At 37.5% G+C, this 21,667-nt stretch overlaps 1 protein-coding gene across 2 annotated transcripts in view; it reads right to left on the bottom strand.

Moving 5' to 3' along the window:
- DOCK1 (dedicator of cytokinesis 1) overlaps positions 1-21,667 on the bottom strand; it is a 550,965-nt gene that overhangs the window by 202,454 nt on the left and 326,844 nt on the right. For both annotated transcript variants that reach the window (XM_054503625.2, XM_054503626.2), the window contains exon 28: positions 2,090-2,191. In XM_054503625.2, coding sequence (XP_054359600.1) covers positions 2,090-2,191 — 102 coding nt within the window. The remainder of the gene's footprint in view (positions 1-2,089; positions 2,192-21,667) is intronic.

Here is a 21,667-nt window from a genome sequence, read left to right as displayed (position 1 = left end):
TGATTGTTCTGAAAAAGGGCAAAGTACTAATTGGAGTCCTGACTTTTCCAGATGGGTAATTCTTCTATTTCTGAAGACTTTATTATTCAACCTGGAACGTTATCTACAAAACTCTTCCTCTAGCTTTAAGCTACAACTATTCTTTACACTGACCAAAGCAGGTGGTCGGGTGTAGTTTAGATTCAATTATGGAATAAAATGTTACAAATGTAAAATTTGATTTCGCTATGCCATGATTTCCAAAGAGTCATGGGATATAAACAGGATACAGGTTACATATTTGAATATACTCCTACTATCAACTACTCATTAATATTCAGGGAAAACCAGACACAGAAATACAAACATATACATATTCTTGTTCCCTTACTTTTATTTAGAGGAAACTGCTAGGGCTTTAAGGTCTAGATCCCATTTTTGTTCTCCTTAGAAATCTTGAAGTACAGTCACATGCTGCATAAACATTTTGGTCAATGACAGACTGTGTATATATCAGTGGTCCAAAAACTGTAATGGAGCTGAAAATTCTTATCACCTACTGACATCATAGCCATTGTATTACAACTGCCTATAGTACTCAGTGCAGCCACATGCTGTACAGGTGTGTAGCCTCAGAGCAATAGGCTAGACCATCTAGCCTAGGTGTGTAGTAGGCTCCACCATCCAGGTTTAAGTAAGGGTACACACTATGAGGCTTGCACAATGATGAAATCGCCTAATGATGCATTTGGCAGAATTGTTAAGCAACACATGACTGTGTGTGTGTGTGTGTATATATATATGTATATGTATATATGTGTGTATATATACATGTACATATGTGTATATATGTGTATATATAAATATAAAAAGATTATTTTTTCAAAGGATTATTTCTAATACATAATTTTCTTATTGCTGCCACTATAGATATATAAGAAAATTATGCATTATACATACAGTGGCAACAATAAGAAAATTATGTATTAGAAATAATCCTTTGAAAAAAATCATACAGATCATTCTCTTCTTCCCATTTCTTAATGAGATACACGTCAAGTACAACAACCCCTGTTCTAGAAACACTAGTACACTCCTGTGTTCTGCAGGTATCCATGAGTATTCTTTTATAGGGGTCCCCAACCTTTTTGGCACCAGGGATCAGTTTCGTGGAAGATAAATTTTTCCATGGACCAGGGGGTGGTGGGGGCAGGTTTTGGGATGAAACTGTTCCACCTCAGATCATCAGGCATTAGATTCTCATAAGGAGCGTGCAACCTAGATCCTTCACATGCACAGTTCACAATAGGGTTCGTGCTCTTATTAGAATCTAATGCAGCCACTGATCTGACAGGAGGCGGAGCTCAGGCAGTAAGGCTCCCTTGGCCACCACTCACCCCCTGCTGTGTGGCCCAGGGATTGGGGAACCTGCTCTACAGGACCTTACGGATCCTTAGAAATGGAATCTCAGAGTTCAAGTCAACATGTAATCACGAAATCTGCCAACAAGTTTGGCTGCAGCCTTGCAGAGGATATTTGCCATATGGCAATGTAATTTCAGGTCATTAGGGAGGTAGTTCATAAGCAATAAATTCCCCTCTATTATACTTTTCCTAATTAAGTTGTATCATAGTTTTACTGAGGATGACTAGAGAATTATTTGGAGAAATGCTGATGAGCTTCCATGATTACAGCTAATTAATAACGGAGTACAACTTAGAGCTGAAAAGTCACTCTGGCTTCTGCTATTAAAAAGTCAACCAATAAATGAATAGGAGTTAATGGGAGACTATCCATGGATAACATCTCCAAATTTTCAATTATCCCAAAGCACAGGAGAGGAGACTGTCACCAAGAAAGACAAGAGATTTCCCTGGGCTCAGTCCCTGAGTCATTCTCCATTCAGCCCTAGAAGCAAGTCTGCAAATCCAGACCCTTGTCTTGTTAGAAACAAGGCTTCAGTCAGACCTTTCCAGGAGGCATTGGAAACCAATCAGAGACAAGTTCTCATGCAAAATCCTATTTTAAATGAATATATTGATATCAGGCTTTTGTCTAAAGTGCTGGCCCTAAAACACGGTTATGTGAACAGGATGAAAGGGACACTTACTACCACATCAGTCCTCATTTTCCCAAAAGTCTTGATCAAGTGGGCATAATGGTAATCTTCCATTTGTCGTAAAATAGCTGTCATGCAAGCCACGAAGTTTCCCTGTAAATGAATCAAAAGATAGAATTAGATGAGACAGAACAACACTCATGGGAAAAGCCGAAATCATCCCAGATTCTGGGACTTGAAACTGTCAGGGAGAAGCAACGGGGCATGGGCAGGGAGCCCTGGGTTCTGCTGCCCCTCTCTCAGGGCTGATCAGCAGAAGGCATGGGTCACTTCCAACCCCAGGAATGTTTTTTTGGTAGGGGGTCTTTAGAATATCAAGTTGAAAGTAGAAAGAAAAGCAAAACCCCTGAGGGGGTCTCACAATGCTGAGGACATGAGCACACAGTAACATGAATGAGAAACACTGGTGCACTCACACTCAGGGCTGTATTTTATTTTCGCTAACTATTAATACCTCAAGTGTTTCCTGATACAGGGTTGTCCTGACTGGAAAAACAAGCTTGAAATATTTTTGCATTAAATACAAGAAAATTAAAGACAGGATGGAAATCACGGGAACTTCTGTTTTGTGCTCTCTTGGAAACTTGCTGCCCTTATTATCAGGCAAAATGTGTGTGCAGCCTCTCCTCTTGGGCCACGGCAAAGAAAGGCCTCTAATTTCTCAAAATCAGCCTGTATCCCCCCATGCCCGATGTGGAGGCAATCACCACAACTCCACAATGAGTTATGGCCCAATTCTCCTCCTGAGAAGGAAAGGAGGAACGCGGGCTCATCAGAATGTCAAGTGGGAGAGCTGGGAGTTTCTCAGACCAGACGGAGCTGGGTGGAAAGGAAAAGAAGGAGGAAAAAAGAAAGCAACACAGAAAATCAAGAATGAGGAAGGTAAAGGGCCAAAGCTGAAACGTCTGTCTGGCTGTTGCAAATGGAGGCAGCCAGTATGTGTGTGGACGTGGGTGTGCACACATTTGTTTGCGTGCCCTGAAGGGTGTTTTCTTTGGTGGTGAGTTGTGGGCTAAGCAGTTCTGTTGCCATTAACTGCAATTGCTCACTGCTAGGGTTTGTAGCTAACAACATTGTAAAGCCTTCCTTGCTTTTAAATATTGCCCCCTTAAGTTAATGACATTTTAAGAAACATAGGATATATATTTTTTCCCATTAAGCCAGTACAAGTTTGGTAAAATTAATAGAATGAAACATACTTTGAGACATGTCCCTATTTTTCCTCTATTAAATGAGCTATCAAATTGCATTCTTTTACTAACTCTCCTTTTACCAGCAATATATCAGAATGCCTAAATGTCTTTTATATTAATTTGGAATACAGGCTTTACAGTGAAAAGTTAAAATCCAATATTTTCTCTCATCCATTTTATACCTATAGTATACATATCTATTTCCAAATGAGTCCTCGAAGGACACATTACTCAAATTGAACAAATACAATAATGATGATATGATATCTTCCATTTGCCCAGAAATATAAATTATTTGTAAATGATGATAATTGCTGAGATTTAGATTCCAAGTTGGTGTTCAGGGAAATAGCTAAATAATGCTTGTTTTCCATTGAGGCAATGATTAGTAAAATGAAAAAATTTGTGAACTTTCGAAACATATAAATATTTGGCATACCATTCAGCTCAAGAGAGGCTGCCTTTGTATCTTGTCTACTCCTTATGACAATGAGATGTGTCCCGTGCATAATCGTCTTAATAACATTATACACTGATCAAGCACTGTGCTAAGGCTGTTAGAACTATGGCCCTTTCAACACTGTCACTTTAACAGAACACGACCTCTTTCAATCACACACAACTTTCTCTTCCTGTCCCACTTTACAGGCAGTGAAACTTGACGCTTAGAGGTTTCACTCTCTGAAGGAGTGAATGGCAAAGCTGTGTGTGGAGGCTGTACTCTAGGACTATAAGACAGGTACTTACTGGCTAACCTCATTTCTTTACCCCTCATCCAGATGCCCATTTTAACTCTTCCTCTAAGGAATCTGAAGACACTTCTGATGACCAACACAACACGAGGTAGAGATTCACTTTCCCCTACTCTGGCAGTCGTCAGAGAAAGTTGGAAGAGGGTGAGGAAGAAGAGCCTTCAAAGTACTCTGCCCACAATTGACCCTGATGCAGTCGCTGACCCAGACTCTTCCCCATGAGAGGAGGAGCTTTTCCCGCTGAAGAAGAGGCCTGTATCAGCCTAGGTGAACCTAGTAGGTGCTGAAATCAATTTTCTGCAGGTCAAACCAGTTACACAATGGAGACTCACACATTAGAATAAATGAAATCACAAAGTCAGCTATTTATCACCAGAAGCAATGTATCAATGTGCTTCGCTTAAATGATCAGGCTGAAAGTAGAAAGAAAAGCATAACCCTTGAGGGGGTCTCAAAATGCTGAGGGTATGAGCACAGAGTAACATTAATGAGAAACACCAGTGCGGCCAGAATCAGGCCAGATATGTGAACAGGTGACATGGACATACTGAATTCAGGGAGCAGGCTGTCATGTCATGCTGAAAAATTCATGCAAGGCAACAAATGCCAAAACCGTTGTAACACAGAAAACGAAAAACCGAAGAGAACACAGCAATTTCCATAAAGCAAGTCCTGGGAGGACGTAAATGCCCTGTTGGGAAGTCTCTCTGGATGAGAATATCAGAGAAGGCAACCAAATGGCCCCTTGTTTAATCACGATGGGGATTAATTACAGGAGGCCCAGAAGGGCCAGAAGGACAGGCCATTCTCCAAAAGTTAGAGGCAGTGCTGCCAGGCACTGTGCGTGCCCTCTTTACCAAACTTAAGGAAATGTTCCAGAAGTCATTTGCACCATTCAGTCTTTCCTTTCTTAGCGAAAGTAAGTCTTGCTTTTTCAGCTCTAAGGTGAAGCATGAACTCCATTAGGAAAGGGATGATCTGCATATTAAAATTCACTGAAATGCCCCTCCCTTTCCTCCCTGCCCTTTGGGAATGGAGTCCCATCCTTGGGGTATCAGTATTTTTCTGGGCAAATACTGCAGATACCATGAAGCCTTATGGTTTCCATGAACACAGCAGAAGCCTGCAGCATATTTGTGGGCTTATAAGGGTGGATAAAACGGGTATTTATGGAAGCCCTTTGAAACCAGTCATTTATTAGGAACAAAAGTGAGGGAGCTCTGTGAAAATAAAACTTTAATTCTGTGTGCTCAGAAGGAAATTACTATTCTATGCTTTAATTGATTTATTTTAAATGCATTTGGGAGATGACTCCTAAATGAAGCTTTTGTCTTCTAGACAATGGGTAGCCTAGCAGGTAGGCTGGGAGCAAAAGCCACTGTGCAGAATCATCCCCGAGCCTGAACATAGGGACCAGGCTCCAGCACCAGCAGCTGAGTAAAAATAAGTCAATAAGTAAAAATAAGACATATTCCTTATAACTTCAAAGCAATGCAAAGTGGGGCCACAGAAGTCAGGATATACTTGCAGAAAATTTAAAAACCAGGACACTAAATGCCTAATAAACAACAAAAAAAAGTGAACCTCATTAGTAATCAAAGATGAAAATGATACATCATTATTTGCCTGCCAAAATAGCAAAGAAGTATTTCAATGATGATAATGTGAGCAAGGGTGCAGGGAATGAGGACTCTTGTGTGCTGTTGGTGGGAACATAAATTGCTATAACCTTTTTAAAAAGTGATTTGGAGATAGGTTCGAAAAGTCTTGAAAATAAATACTCATCTCCTCAGTAATTCTACTTCTAATAATCCACCAAAGGAAGTAATTCAAAATAGAAAATTTCATACCCAAAGATGTCCGTAGCATTGCTGAAAATTCTAAATATCCACCACAAGAAACTGTGTAAATAATATGATATTTTGTAGGGTTGCAAGATAAAATACAGGATGCCCAGTTCCATTTGAATCTCAGATAAACAATGAAAAATAAATATGTCCCAAATGTTGCAATGAAATATTACATGAGACATACATATACTAGAAAAAAAATTTGTTGTTTACCTGAAGTTCAAGCTGAACTGAGAGTCCTATATTTTTATCTGGCAAGTCAAGCAATCATAACTTGTGTTATGATGAAATATTGTGCAACCATTAAATCATTAAACATTATGCAAATATGGAGTATTTTAATAGCATGAGAAAATAATTGAAGAGGAAAACTGCAGTAATTACGTATACACATTTGACCAATATAAAGGATATACAGTAAAAGAAAAACAAAAAATGACTAGAAAAGATACCAGATAGTCATGAGTGGAGGGAGACTAAGCCCAGATTGTTTTTATAAAGAGAAAATATGCTAATATTTTTAAAGGTGGTCCAGAAAGAAAAGGATCCATCTGGCAGGAGGGACAAACTCTCCCTGCCTGCCCCTGATCTAGTTCCATTTCTTAAGCTCCTGTCTTAAAAAATCTCTCTTGCAGGGCTCCCCCTGTTGATGTGGCCTTGGCTACTGCCTGACACTGTTCCTGGAGGGAACCCTGGACAGAACTCATCCTCACACACCCCCAGCCCCCCGGAAGTACCTCAGTGCCCCAGTTTTAAATGTGTTTGGGCCCCCATTTCACTAGATAGGTTGATAGGCAAAATGGAGAACAGGTAGAACTGAGCACAGGTAGAAAGAAAGGCAGGTGGAACTGGGCACAGCTTTAAGTGAGTCTCAGTAGAAGGAAAACAGCACAGGTAGAATGGGGTGCTGGTGGTGGAGCAGGGGGACATTCGGTGGCAGGCAAGTTGAATGTAGGATGTCACTGCAGGATATAAAAACAAAAGGCTAACAAAAGCACAGACTGGTGAATGGAAACTCAGGATGAGACATATCTTTTAAACAGTGCCTTTGTCAACTATGCCTGGTGGAAGGTCTAAGTATGAATTAGAAGAAAAAAATCCAAAGGGTTTTAATTCATATCCTTGAGGAGCTGTGAAGGTGTAATAAAAATGGACTTAGCCATGTGACTTGGATAGCAGGGTACAAAATTGCTCGTGGTAATTTCATCAGCCAGACAAGAGCTGTCTCAATCGACCCTGGAGCTCACACTTTGTACAGAGCACAGATTTGCTCTCTGGGACACACAACACAGGCAGAAATTTTAATGTTCTTCTAAGTTCTCTAAATTCCAAAGGATCTCTGGGCAGTTCTCAGCCTCAGAAGCTGTTGGAGCTGTAAACAGAGACACAGGAGTGCCGAGTGTGGACAGTAGGTGCCCGGTTTCAATAAAAGGAGAACTCTAAATACTGAATCCGGGATTATGCTTCATGATTTCAACTGGGGTCTTGTTAAAAAGTTTAACTGTGTTTTCACTAAGGCAAGTACTTTGAAGAGGAAATCTCATTCAAATGCTTAAATTTCAAATATATTAATGAAAATAAACCCATCTTATAATCATCATAAAAAGTAATGAAAATGAATTATCCAGTAACATTTTAAAATATATTACTAAAAAACAACAACAAAAAAAAACATAAAGGTGATGACTTCTGGATGATTTTTCTTTTGGGGTGCATTCAAGCCAAAGAATCAATACTGTAAAGCAACATTATGAAAAAGAGAATATAGGAAAAGGGAATGTAACTGAGAGTCAAGTCCTTCTTTTAAAATGATTTGAAATAAATCCAAGTATGAGTAAGTTCTTAGAGCTGATAAGATGGAAGGCCGACAGAGCACAATGGCTTGCTTTTTTGTAGAGGGAAAGCCAATGGCAAAATGTTCATAGGTGGTATTTTCTGTGAGAAAATATGAAGGAGAAAAACAGGGAGTCCAAAAAACAAACAAAACCTCAAAATATTATAAATTAGCCCCAAACTCATGCAAAGTCTGCACAGAGCTGAAGTTTGTCAAAGTATACTTAGGGGGCACCTACATCACAAATTAGAAACTATTTAAGACGTGCATTCCCAGTTCCTCACATTAAATGACAGTAAGGCACATATTAAAACTGCACAAGCCCACAAGGACCAGGGGACTCTGAGGAGATGCAACTAAAGACAAGAGAATTCTGGAAACAGGAAAGAGGGTGATGAGTGGGTACCAACTGCCCTCGAGGCAAGAATGTGGTGACATTTAACAGGAAGGCTGTGAATCCCTGGTGCAAAACCCTAGGAAGGCCCAGAAACTAGGGGGTGCCAGGTACTCAGGAGGCTACATGTGAGGTGAAAAACAACAGTGCTGATGGCTTTGAAATGTGACCCTATATCCAGTCTGCCTATGCCAGCATGTCCAATGAGGGGCTCTCCAACTCACTCTTGGGGAGAGGACCACATGTTTACTCTCTGGACAAGGGAGGTGCCTGAAAAGCAGAAGACAATGACAAGAACCACCTGAAAGAAACACCTGTTTAGTTTGATGTCAAACCAAACAGTATACTCCCCTCTCTCTTTTCTGCTCAGCTCCCAGCATATCAGCAAGGAGGTTTAAACTAACCCCTGCTAACCTTAGTCCCAAACCAAACCTAGAAAGAAGACCAGAAGAATCCTCTTTGGTGAAAATGACCAGCCAAAGAGAACATAAGCACTAAAACTAAGCATGGAGGTTGCAAAAGTATGACAGCTCAGCCCATCCAGGCTTGCCATGCAGGAAAGCCCATGCGCCTCCGTGCTCTGTGCACAAGCTTGGAGACAGAGGGTCTGAGCAAGAGCACTGGGCTTGTGAAAAAAATTCACCCAGCATTAATAAAGGAGGCCCAAACAAACAAAAACAGAACCGAGAGGAAAGGAAGAACATTTAGAAAATGTAAGAGAAGTAAAAAAAAAAACAACTACAATAATAATTATTATTATTGTTATTATTTTTGAGATGGAGTGTTGCTCTGTCTCCCAGGCTGGAGTGCAGTGGTGCGATCTCAGCTCACTGCAACCTCCGCTTCCTGGGTTCAAGTGATTCTCCTGCCTCAGCCTCCGGAGTAGCTGGGACTACAGGTGTGCCACACCTGGCTAATTTTTTTGTATTTTTAGTAGAGACGGGGTTTTGCCATGTTGGCCAGGCTGGTCTCGAACTCCTGATCTCAGGTGATCCATCCACCTGGGCCTCCAGAGCGTTGGGATTACAGGCGTGAGCCACCGCGCCCAGCCAAAGAACTATAATTATTATCCTCAGGTAGATATGAGATTATATTCATGATCATCATATCTTCCTTATATTCCTCCCCCAACTTAGTGATTTTCAGGACAAGTCAAACGATTTGCCCTTATAACTACCATATTTCTCAGATTTAAAATAATAACATACTTGGAAAAATATTTCAAAATTCTCTAATCCTTGTAACGTTGTTCTTTCACTTATATTTGTTGAAATAAAAATGAGATAGCTTCTCCTTGTTGCTTTGATTTTCTCACACATGTGTTTTCATATTATATAGAATTTCTTTAAAGCTCCCTCAAAATCCTTTTAAGATTAAGGGGGGGTGGGAGTATAAGAAAGAAAGAATAATTAAAAATATAGAAAGAACGATGTGGTAAAATGAGGACAGAGGATAGTGTGCAGTGCCACATACATTGAATGTCAGGAGTCATCGCTGTGCCCTCAAAAAGTATGTCATGTTTTATTAATTAAATATTTGATTAAGCATAAGACATAATAAAAAGGCTGATTCAGGTATTATTGTTAAAACTGAAGCTCACTGGAAAATGGGTGTCCATTCTCATCAGTGAACTTATAAAACCTTTCTCATATAAACGACCCACGGTGAAATTATTCCGTTTTTCATTTAAAGATAAATTCATTCCCATGATGCCTTTATTCAGTATATAATTAATTTTTACTCATTTAGTCTCCCAAATATTACAATTTCTTTATTTTATAAAGAACCTTAGAGTGAGGAATGTTTAAAAAAAAAAAAGCCAAAACTATACAAAACAGAAAATAACTTACACTAATGTCATCTTTTAGCTATTTGGAACTACTAACAACAAAATTAAACCTGTATCTTAAATTTAAACTGAGTGCTTAGTTGAATTCATAGAGTACTAGTATCTCATACCATTCCAGGCACTATAAGGAAAGAAATATAATTTAAAAACAAAATTGATTTCATTTTTATAGTGGCAGTAATTGCAGAAGATGTTTATTGGACAAATATACCAAAAGGGAATATTTGGATCTTAAATTACCCATAACAGTTATTTGCTACTTATACAGTATAATAATTTAAACACATATTCACATTTGTTATGAAGAATAAAAATAAATTATAATCAAATATAACATATAAATTATAGTTTATGGTGTAATGAGGACTACATACTTTGTTTGCAGCTTAATATAATTCATTTGATCCTAAAGCAAGACAGCAAAGCAGAAAATTTTATATGTTATTTTTATATACTCAAAATATCAGGTAATATTAGAGCCTTAGAGAGTTTAGAATTTTCGAAGTCTTATCGCATGATATAGAGGATCTGGAAACACACTGTAATAGAAACAAGAGTAATTCGGTCTTAAAAAAAAACTCTTATTATTGAAGAGAAGATCGATATGTCTATACATGTTTTTAAATTGACTTTCATAGATAAAGGACACTATGATTATCATTTTATAAATGAAAGTTGAAACTCTTTCTTAGCTAAAATGGAATGCCTTACATAAATCATAAAAGGATACTGTCCTCAACATTATTAACATTGGTTGGATGATGTATTAAGGAGAAATGTCACACACATCATTAAATATTAAGTATTAAATATTTATGATAATACTTAAGTATTATAAATATTAAGTATTAAAACATTAAATGAATCGTAAGGAGAATAAAAGATACTTTGAAATATGAGATTATAGTAAATAAAAACATAGATAATCTTTTATGGTATTTCTTATAAATACGTATGTACTCATAATATATACATATGTTGTATGCAGTTGTATGCTCAAACGCTGCACATGACAAGTGATCATCCAATAGCTTATCTACTTACAACTACATAAGCTACCAAAGTGACTTTAGCCATAAATGCCTAATGCTTATTTTCAAAATCGCCTACTGTGGTGGACTGAGACTCAATTTGTGGGAACCCACAAGGAATTCTGCAGTAGCCCTGTACCTGTCTAGCAGGGTGTGCAGGAAAGCATCAACACAGGAAGCACAACCCACTGAGGTTCTACTTCCACCCCCTGTCTCACTTTCCCCACATCCCAGGGGAAATTGAAGCTTCCCTAAATGGGTCCTCCTAGAATAGGTCATGAGAAATGCAGGGGATAAGGCTAAAATGACAAGAAGATTCAAAACCATGAAGAGCATTGCCAAGTCAACACTCAACCAACATTCAACGAGTGTGCAGTGTGTTGACAGCATTGAGTTCCCAGGCGTAGGTCAGCAGGAGATAAAAACAGCCCCTGACCAGGATGACCTCGGTGGGAGGCTGGGTCATGTCTTTCTTCTAGGCTAGTGGGGCCATGTCAAAAGGACACAGGAGGTGGTGTGGGGAGGCTCCCTGGCCACGTGTAGGATGCGTGAGACAATCTGAGTATCAAAATGAACAATGACAACAAACAAATGTAGCAAACTGAATGAGCAAAAAATCCATGTATCTATACAGACATATAGGCGAGGTGGCAGGGTTGAGGGCAAAAGTAAAGCTGTGACCTGCGGAAGACTATGAGCCAAAAAAACAGGGAATGAAGAAGAGAACTTGATAACTGAAGGTTTCAACTCCTAAAGGAATGGTTGGTCCAGAGGAGACTCCTCAGTGGGCACTGAAACCTCGAGGTAAAAGGTCTTTGGGGACCAAGACACTCAATCTGAAAGCAACACCCTATAGATTCTTCCTAATTATAGTCTGGGCCTTTAGGTAGAATGCTAAGCACACAGGATCACTTAGGTAGGTTACTTTTTTTGCCAAAAATGTTCCAACATGAGGAAATGAATAGACAGATTCAGAATATACAGCATTTGACAAGACAAATGGTAGGGACCCTTAAGGTCAAAGGGAAAACTTCACAGGGAAGAGATCTTACATTCTATTTGGGAATCATTGTTCATTTTCATAGGCATCATAATATTACTGTGACTACAGAGCAGTTATTCATAGGAGTTGCATGAAGCGAGGAATGATGTGTCCCTGTATCTGTGACCAACTTTTTGGTATGTCAGAAAAGAAAGTTTCCACATGCAGGGATAATGCAGACATGGCAAAATGTTAATATGTAGTGAATTTAGGTGGGTAGGTGTGTTTAACACTAATACTGATTCAACATTTTTGTACATATGAAACATCTCAAAAAGCCAAAGGAAAACAACTTCTACTCACAACCTAGTGAGAAGACTTATATGACAACAATTAATTAAGGCACAATGTTACAAATATAAAAGGGAGTTATTACAGACTGCCAGGGAATTCTAAAAAGGAGGTATTTCTTTTCCAATCAAAGGAACTATTACTGAATATAATAATAGAACTACAACCAATGATTTAGGTATTTTAATCTGGGCAAAAGGGAGTAGTACAGAGATTAAAGCAGCAGGAATAATCACTCAGAAAAGTATCTGAGGAGCTAAAATATAACTAGAGGGCTTTGTTGCTTTTGCACATAAAGCTCCACCATATGCATGCTTCTTAAGTATGGGAATGGCTTATTTATTTGGACTGTCCACTGTAGAGGTGTATTCTGGTCTTAACAAAATACAGTGGAAGTGGTAAGAAAGAGTACAAATATCTTGCTTCCCTGCCAAATATGGATCCCAACATCACTCTTGCTCTTTTCATTAGTTTATAACATTTTTTGTCTTTTTTTTTTTTCTGAGATGGAGTTTTGCTCTTGTTACCCAGGGTGGAGTGCAATGGTGTGGTCTCGGCCCACTGCAACCTCTGCCTCCCGAGTTCAAGTGCTTCTCCTGCCTCAGCCTCCCAAGTAGCTAGGATTACAGGCACCCGTCACCATGCCCGGCTAATTTTTTATATTTTTAGTAGAGACAGGGTTTCTCCATGTTGGCCAGGCTGGTCTCAAACTCCAGACCTCAGGTGATCCGCCCGCCTCGGCCTCCCAAAGTGCTGGGATTACAGGCGAGAGCCACCACGCCTGGCCAATATTTTTTGGTCTTAAGGCAAAAGTTATACACATAAATGATACAAAATTAGTTTAGGAGTCAAGAGTAAAGGTTTCAAAGGCGGACGATTTGGAATAATCACTTGACCAAGGGTACGTTTGCTGTATAAATTATAACAGGCTATTTAACCTTTCTGAGCCTCATCTTCCTCATCTGTAAAACTGGGATCATGATTCTAAAATCTGGAATTCTGGAAAAGTTTAATTAGATATGTATTTAAGGATATTTGCACAGTGGCTGGCTACATAAATGAATGGTGGCTATGATGATGGTAGTGATGATGATGGTGATGAAGAATAAAACACAAAACCATATACAGAAGAATATTTTAAAGTCACAAAACTGTATACTGAAACACACAAAACATTGACAAGGGAGTCAAATAAGACCTAAAAATTGGAGGAATATACCATATTCATGGAATGGAAGATTCAATATGGTTAAGACTTATTATAAAACTACAGATATCAAGACAGTGTGGTACTACTGGAAAGGACAGACAGACAAATAAAACAAACTGGCTACACACATAGGGTTAACTGATTTAAAAAAAAAAACCATGTCAAGAAAGATCAATGTGCAAACTGTACTTTCAACAAATGGTGCCGAAACAGTTGGATACCCAAATACCAAGGAAGGAAGAAAGAAAGGAAGGAAGGGAGGGAGGGAGGATGGGAGGGAGGGAAATAGGGAGGGAGGAAAGGAGGGAGGGAAGGAGGGGAGGGGAGGGGGGAGGGAGGGAGAAAGAAAGGAGCCATACCTTAAACCATATACAAAAATTAACTCAAAATGTATCATAGATTTAAATGCAAAACTTAAAACAACAAAACTTTTTAAAGAAAACATAGAAAACTTTTGTGACCTAGGCATAGGAACATATTTCTTAGGATACAAAAAGCATGAAACATAAAATTTTAAAATTGGTAAATTGAACTTAAATTAAAATTAAAAATTTTGGTCTTTGAATGACACTATACAGAAAGTAAAAAGACAGGCTGCAGAATTGGAGAAAATATTTTTAAAAACACCTATCTGACAAAGGGTTTGCATCCAGAGTATATAACAAACTCTCAAAAACCAATAAGAAGAAAACAACACACCAAAAATTGGCAAAAAACGTGAGCAGATATTTCATCAAAAAAAGGAACACAAATGGCCAAGATGCACATGAAAGCATGTTCTATCTCACTAGTCAATAGGAACAGGCAAGTTAAAACCATATTGAAATATAACTATATACCTATTAGAATGGCTAAAATTAAAAAAACAACCACCAAAAAGATGAAGAACAATGGAAACTCATGTTGCTCGTCTGAAGGCAAAATGGTAAAGCCATTTTAGGAAATAGTTTGGCAGCTTCATATAGAGCTGATAATATACTTACCTCATGACCCAACCACGCTGCTTCTAAGAATTCACCCCAGAGAAATGAAAAGATATGCCCACACAGAGACTTCTATACAAATATTTATAGAGCTTTCTTCATAATTGCCACACATAGGGGACACTCCAAACACCTGCTACCTACTAAATAAACAAATAAATTATGGCATATCTACATGATGAATAGTACTCAGCAAGAATGAGGAACAAACTACTGGTAAATGAACATGAGTGAATCTCCAACACATCATGCTAAGCAAAATAAGCCAGATACACAAGGCTAGATACTGTATGAATCCATTCTTATGTCATTCTAGAAAAGGCAGTACTAGAGTGACAAAGAAGAGAGAACTGAGTATGAAGGGGCATGAGAAATATTTTTACGGAAATGGAAATATTCTAAATCTTGTATTTGGTAGTGGCTACACAACTGTATTGTCTGTCAAAATTTAGAAAGAAGAATGGATGTTACTATGTGAAATATAAAGTATATCATTTATAAAGTATAAAATATATGTATTTTATACTTTATAAAGTATACAAACTATATAATGTTTAAAGTATTCATATATAAAGTATTCTATACATATAAAGTATATAAAGTATACTTTATATAGATTTATGTATAAGTATATATGCTTTACACAGTATATACACTTATATGTATTTATTATATATGTATAAAATATACATATATTATTTACTTTTTATGTATAAAATCCATATACTTTATATGTATAAAATATAAAGTATATATTTTATATATTTTAAAATAAAGAAGAAAATCTGAAAATCACCATGTCCTATAAGCCATATGTTGTATTTCAAAGGATTCCTTCTTGCTCTTACACTTATATAGAAACAGAGTACTTTCAATTTAATTAATACTTTATTGTAGCTTTCAAATGGTTTTGCTATTCAGTATTGCAAGGCCTACTTCACATTACTCTTGTTTTTCACATTTTTCTTGAGTATTCCTGCCAATTTATTCTTTTGCATGTACTTTAGAACCACATTATTGAGTCTGAAACAAGGTCCTATTGGGATTCAAATTGGAATTCCATTGAATTTTTAAATTAATTGAAGAGGCTTACAATATCAGCCTTCCCATTTAGACATGCAAACTGTCTCTCCATTTGTTCAAGTCTATTTTTATGCCATTTCAGGAATGTTTTGTGGTTTTCATCATATGGATCTTTAACAGCTCTTTTTATTTTTGTTTCTTTTGGAGGGAGTGCTTTTTTAAATAACCCTTTGAACATTTTGTGTATTTTTATTTGTATATTAGGGTAAACTATTGAATTTGATGTACACATTTTGCAATTGAACCTACAGAATTCTCCTATTACTTCCAAACTATTTTTCCCCCACTTTGGAGAGGGTTTCTAAATACATCAAACCAACATCTGTCAATATTTTGGTGTTGTCTTTTCTAATCACTGTAGGTCTTAATTCTGCTTCTAGACTTACTTACTCCTCAGGCTGCACTATCACGGTAATGTCAAATTATAATAATGACAGCAAGTGCCTGTTTTCTTAAGTGATTTTAATGGGCACGCTTTTAGTGTCTAATTTTTAACTATTATTTTTAATGTTGGTTTAATATACTGTATGTATCACGTCAAGGAAGTATTCCTAACCTCAGGATCGGCTATAACAAAGTGCCTCCAGTTATGGTTATGGATATTATTGGTTAACAAACATGGTATGGAAATTATTATAAAACAAGAGTTCTATTATTGAAGAACAAGTAGATCAACAATAAAATGGAGCAGCCAAAATCACATTGAATTGATGCTGTTACATTCTTACTAAGACGGGAAGAATGGTACCTTCAAAACGTAACTTATATGTAAGGTCACACTATAATAAAATTAAACTTAGAAGATCAACATTTTTTATAATTCTTATTTCCTAGAAAGGGAATGTAGCCACAGTATTTATCCATTCGCTGAAACCTTTGCGAAGGCACACTGTGTTTCGGACATTGTTCTAGAAGCCTGCATATAACTCACATTCTATTGGGAGTGCTCTGACAGAGAACTTACTGGCAGCTGAATTTAAACATTAGCTTCACTTGTCAGAGTTGACATTAATTAGTATCTTAATAAGACCATCTGGTACCTGGAGTAAGTTAACAGTTATGCACTTGGCAAGTATACATTGTAGATGTTTCACATCACATTTTGTGGGGGAAAAAATCTCTTGAATGTCTGCTCATTGAGAAAAATAATCAAGGGGATATCAATGTAAATATATAGCTTTGTTTGTAGCTGTATATGTTTGTTGTAGCATGTCCCCTGTTATGTAGACAAAATTCATATTTCCAACTTCTAAGTTATTTTTATACAGACATAATGAAAATATGTGAAGAGGCCATTTCATCAATCTTATCAAAATTTAGAGCTTGCACTTCCTAATTACCAAATAAACACTTAGCATTGATCATACTGCTGACTATCATAATTCTAATTAGGGAATACAAAACATTGGTTTATAGAGATTCATCTCCTTGAACAAAATTCAAATATTTTAATGATATTTTTTCACTTATGACAATCATGGACATTTCAGTTATTTGCCTCGTACATAAAATTAAAACGGGACCATGCCAAATCAAATCAAATTCCCTTAACCTAAACCAAAAACTCTAATCACCAGACACATAGTGAAGAGCCAAATTGAAAGTCACTTTGCAACAGATATTCAGTCAAGATTTTTTATTTTTTATTAATCTTGCTTAGATGAGATCTTAACAGCATGCAGTGGAAGGTAAATCCGCAAAGTAGTACTATAATGACTAATTGTAATTACTTTCCAGAATCACTACTTGTATGTAAAACTGAGTATGTTTTTCACAAGCTAATTATCTGGCTACACAGTTAAAAGCTGTGAAATGCAATGCTCCTATTTCCTGTTTAAATAAGAAGCACATGAGATCACAAAATGAAGTCCACTTGTTTTGAATTTCAACCCACTGTGTTGGTGTCATGAAGGGGCAAAAAGCAGAAATCTAGGTTGACTTGTTAAATGGAAATAGGGTCAACAGGAGGCATTTGTTTGAAAGAATCAGAAACCTCAGACACTACTATGTGGTAAATATGGTAGGAATATCACCATTATTTAGTATAAAATCATTATCACAAATAAAAACAATAACTGCAGTACGAATGTGGACCAAGGCGCAGACCTATAAGGCCATGATGAGTGCCCCAGCCCCACATCACCTCCCAGACTCTGCCTCTGTTGCTCACATTGCTCCAGTCACAGTATCCAGCAAGGGATCCTGGAATTTGCTGTATGGAAAACAGGAGACTTTGTACAGCACCCTCTCTAAATGTACAAGACATTTAAAATAGAAACCTGCCTTCATTTTGATATTAGGAAATCATTCTGGGGATTCTTCCACTCCTGAAATGAGTTGATTTGCAGATAACTCACAACTTCTTAAGCTAAATGGTATTTTCATTTTTCTCAAGCTCTTCCAATACATATGACCACCAAGATGCAGAACCAAAAGGTCTGCACCCTTCAGGACTGTACTCTACCTGTACCCTCTACAGAACGCTTCTCTGCCAGCTGACCACCTGGCTCACTTCCTTCCCTCCTTTTCTGCCTTCTCCATGCACCAGTCAGGTTGACACAAATTGCACAAATTGTTTATGTCTCTCCTCACTAGAATATGAACTCCATGTGTGCAGGGACCTTGGTTTTGCTTGCTGAAGGACCCCTAGCAGACAGCCTTTACCTAGGTGACATGTGAACTGTCTCTCCATTTGTTCAAGTCTGTCTGAACAAATGGAGAAGTTTATTTGAACAAATGAAGACGTCTGAGCGAATGCACTCAGTCTTCTATTTGTTTTAAAGTGTATTTAAAGGCAAAGAAAAGAAGAAAGCCTGACACAAACAAGAAGGAAGGAAAAACATTTATTCCAACAAAAGCCTTGAGTCTAAATAAGGGGACAATGATTCTATCAATTAATGAGTGAATGTACTTCTGACAAAGTTATAGATGTCATTTCTAGTATTTTTAAAGATCCCCAAGCCTCTAGCTAAATGGCACTGTTCTAAAGTAATGTGTTTAGCCAGGCATGGTGGCGTGTGCCTGAAGTCCCAGCTGCTGGGGAGGCTGAGGAAGAAGAATTGCTTGAGCCTAGGAAGTGGAGGCTGCAGTGATCCATGATTGTGCCACTGCACTCCAACCTGGGCAACAGAGAGAGACGTCACCTCAAAATAAAAAAAAAAAAAAAAGAATAAGAAAAAGAAATTCATACACTGAATATTCTTTTTTACAATACACTTAAAATATACATTGTAAGACACTGACTATACCAACATTTTCTTGTATCAAATAGTACTGAATTCGTATTTTCAAAATAACTTTGTGGTGGGGCTTGTGGAGAGGGCATTTAAATGTTTAAAAAAAAAAAAAAAAAAAAAAAGCCTTGGATTCAGTCTACCCATTCGCTAAAGAGTGTTTGATCTCCATGTGATTATTTTCAAAGCAAACTTTAACCCTGCTCTGATAGAAAAGAATTACCAGATTAGTCTTAAAACAAAAATTTCTGGTTGTTTAATGAAAGTTGCATTAATGAAAGTAATCAAACGTGATAAAATATGCTTCAAAAAATAAAAGACTTAGGAATAATTAAACCAAGAAAGAGAGAGATCTGTATACTGAAAACTATAAAACACTGATGAAATTGAAGATGCTAAAAATAAATGGAAAGATACCTTATGTTCACGGATTAGAAGAATTAACATTGCTATAATATCCATATTACCCAAAGTTATCTACAGATTCAACGCAAGTCCTATTCAAAATTCCAATGACATTTTTCACTAAAATTAAAAGAACAATCCTAAGATGTGTTTGGAACCACCAAAAACAAACAAACAAACAAACAAAAAAACAAAAACAAAAAACCTAGAATAGCTAAAGCAATCTTGGGCAAAAATAACAAAGATGGAGGCATCAGACTACCAGATTTTTCAAGATCTAATATAAAGCTATAGTAATCAAAACAATATAGTGCTGGCCATAAAAACAGACTCATTGACCAACGAAACAGGATAGAGAGCCTGGAAATAAATCCACACACTTACAGTCAATTGATTTTCAACAAAGATGCCAAAAACACACAAGGAGGAAAGGATGGTCTTCAATAATGATGCTGGAAGAACTGGATATCCACATGTAAAAGAATGAAATTATAACCTCATCTCATACCATATACAATAATTAACTCAAAATGTATTAAAAACCTAAGGCCTGAAACTGTAAAACTGCTAGAAGAAAACATAAAGAAAAAAACCTCTTGAAATTGGTCTGAGCAATGAGTTTTTGGATATAACCTTAAAAAGCACAATAAAAAATAAAGCTAAAAATAGACAAATGATGTTAAATCAAACTAGAAAGCTGTTGTACAGTAAAAGGAACAATCAGCAGAGTGAAGAGACTCCCTACAAAATGGGAGAAAATATTTGCAATTCATATATCTGAAAGGGGATTAATATCCCAAATATGTAAGAAACTCAGATAACTTAATGGCAAGAAAATAAATGACCTGTTTTAGAAAGGGGCAAAGGAAATGGACAGACATACTTAGTACATGTGCTGCTAAAGTGAGCACTGGATAGATATTTTTCAAAATAAAAAGTGTACAACATATGTATGAAAAAATGCTCAACGTTACTAATAATCAGGGAAATGCAAATCAAAACCAGAATAAAATTATCACCTTACACCTGTTAGAATGGCTACTATCAACAAAAGGAATGAGAACAAGTGTTAGGATGTGGAGAAACGGGAGCCCCTGTGTGCTGTGGATGGGAATGTAAATTTGTAAACAGCCATTATGGAAAGCACAACGGAGGGTCCTCGAAAAATTAAAAATGAAATTATCAAATGATGCTGCAATCACACTTCTGAGAATATACCCAAAGGAAATGAAATCAATATGCTGAAGACATATTTGCACTCCCATGTACACTGTAGCGTTATTCACAATAGTCAAAACAGGGAAACAGCCTAAGCGTGCATCCACGGATGGATACGGAAAATGTGATCTAAAAACACAGTGGAGTACTGTTCATCCTTAAAAAGGTGGAAATACCATCATTTGGAACAATGTAGATGGACCTGGAGGGCATTATTTTTAAGGGAAATAAGCAAGGCACAGAAAGACAAACACAGCATGATCTCACTTCTAAGTGAACTCTACAAGTCGAACTCATAGAAGCAGAAAGTAGAATTGTGGTTACCAAGGACTGGAGAGTGGCGGCACTGGGGAGACAATGGTCAAAGAAAACAAAATTTCATTTAGACAGGCAGAATAAGTTCAAGAAGTCTACATCACGGTGACTTTAGTTAATAGCAATATACCGCACACTTGAAAACTGCAGGCAGTTTTGTGGGGTTTATTTTGTTTGTTTGTTTGGTTTGGTTTGGAGATGGAGTCTTGCTCTGTCACCCAGGCTGGAGTGCAGTGGTGCGATCTCGGCTCACTGCAACCTCTGCCTGGTGGGTTCAAGCGATTCTCCTCCCTCAGCCTGGGATTACAGGTGCGCACTACCACGCCCGGCTAATTTTTTGTATTTTTTAGTAAAAACAGGGTTTCACCATGTTGGCCAGGCTGCTCACGAACTCCTGACCTCAGGTGATCCACCCGCCTCAGCCTCCCAGAGTCCTGGGATTACAGGTGTGAGCCACCGCACCTGGCCAAAGACAGTAGTTTTTAAGTGTTCTCACCACATGTGAAAAATAAGTATGTGAGATAACGCATGTTAGTTAGCTCAATTTAGCTGTTCTACAATGTAAGCATACATCAAAACATCATGTCGTACATCATAAATATATATAATTTTTATTCATCAATTTAAACAATAAAATTTTAAAATGTTGACATAATGGCAATCTAATATGCTAGAGAATGTGTGTGGTTTTCTACATGGAACAAAAACACATGGCTTTGTGTTTGACAGAAAGGGGGTCTGTGAGGCTATTCAATCAGCAGTAACAAGCTCCTGCTCCAACATGCAAGCACAGCCTCGTGGCTGCTCACCACCTGCAGAGCTCCACCATGTGTCTCAGGCATGTCACATCATCAAAAGACATGGCAAAGGCTACGACCAAGCCACA

Source organism: Pongo pygmaeus, chromosome 8 (assembly GCF_028885625.2).
Source record: "Pongo pygmaeus isolate AG05252 chromosome 8, NHGRI_mPonPyg2-v2.0_pri, whole genome shotgun sequence".
Lineage (NCBI taxonomy): Eukaryota > Metazoa > Chordata > Mammalia > Primates > Hominidae > Pongo > Pongo pygmaeus.
The sequence above is the reverse complement of the archived record's forward strand: the minus strand, read 5'-3'. Positions and strand labels throughout refer to the sequence as shown.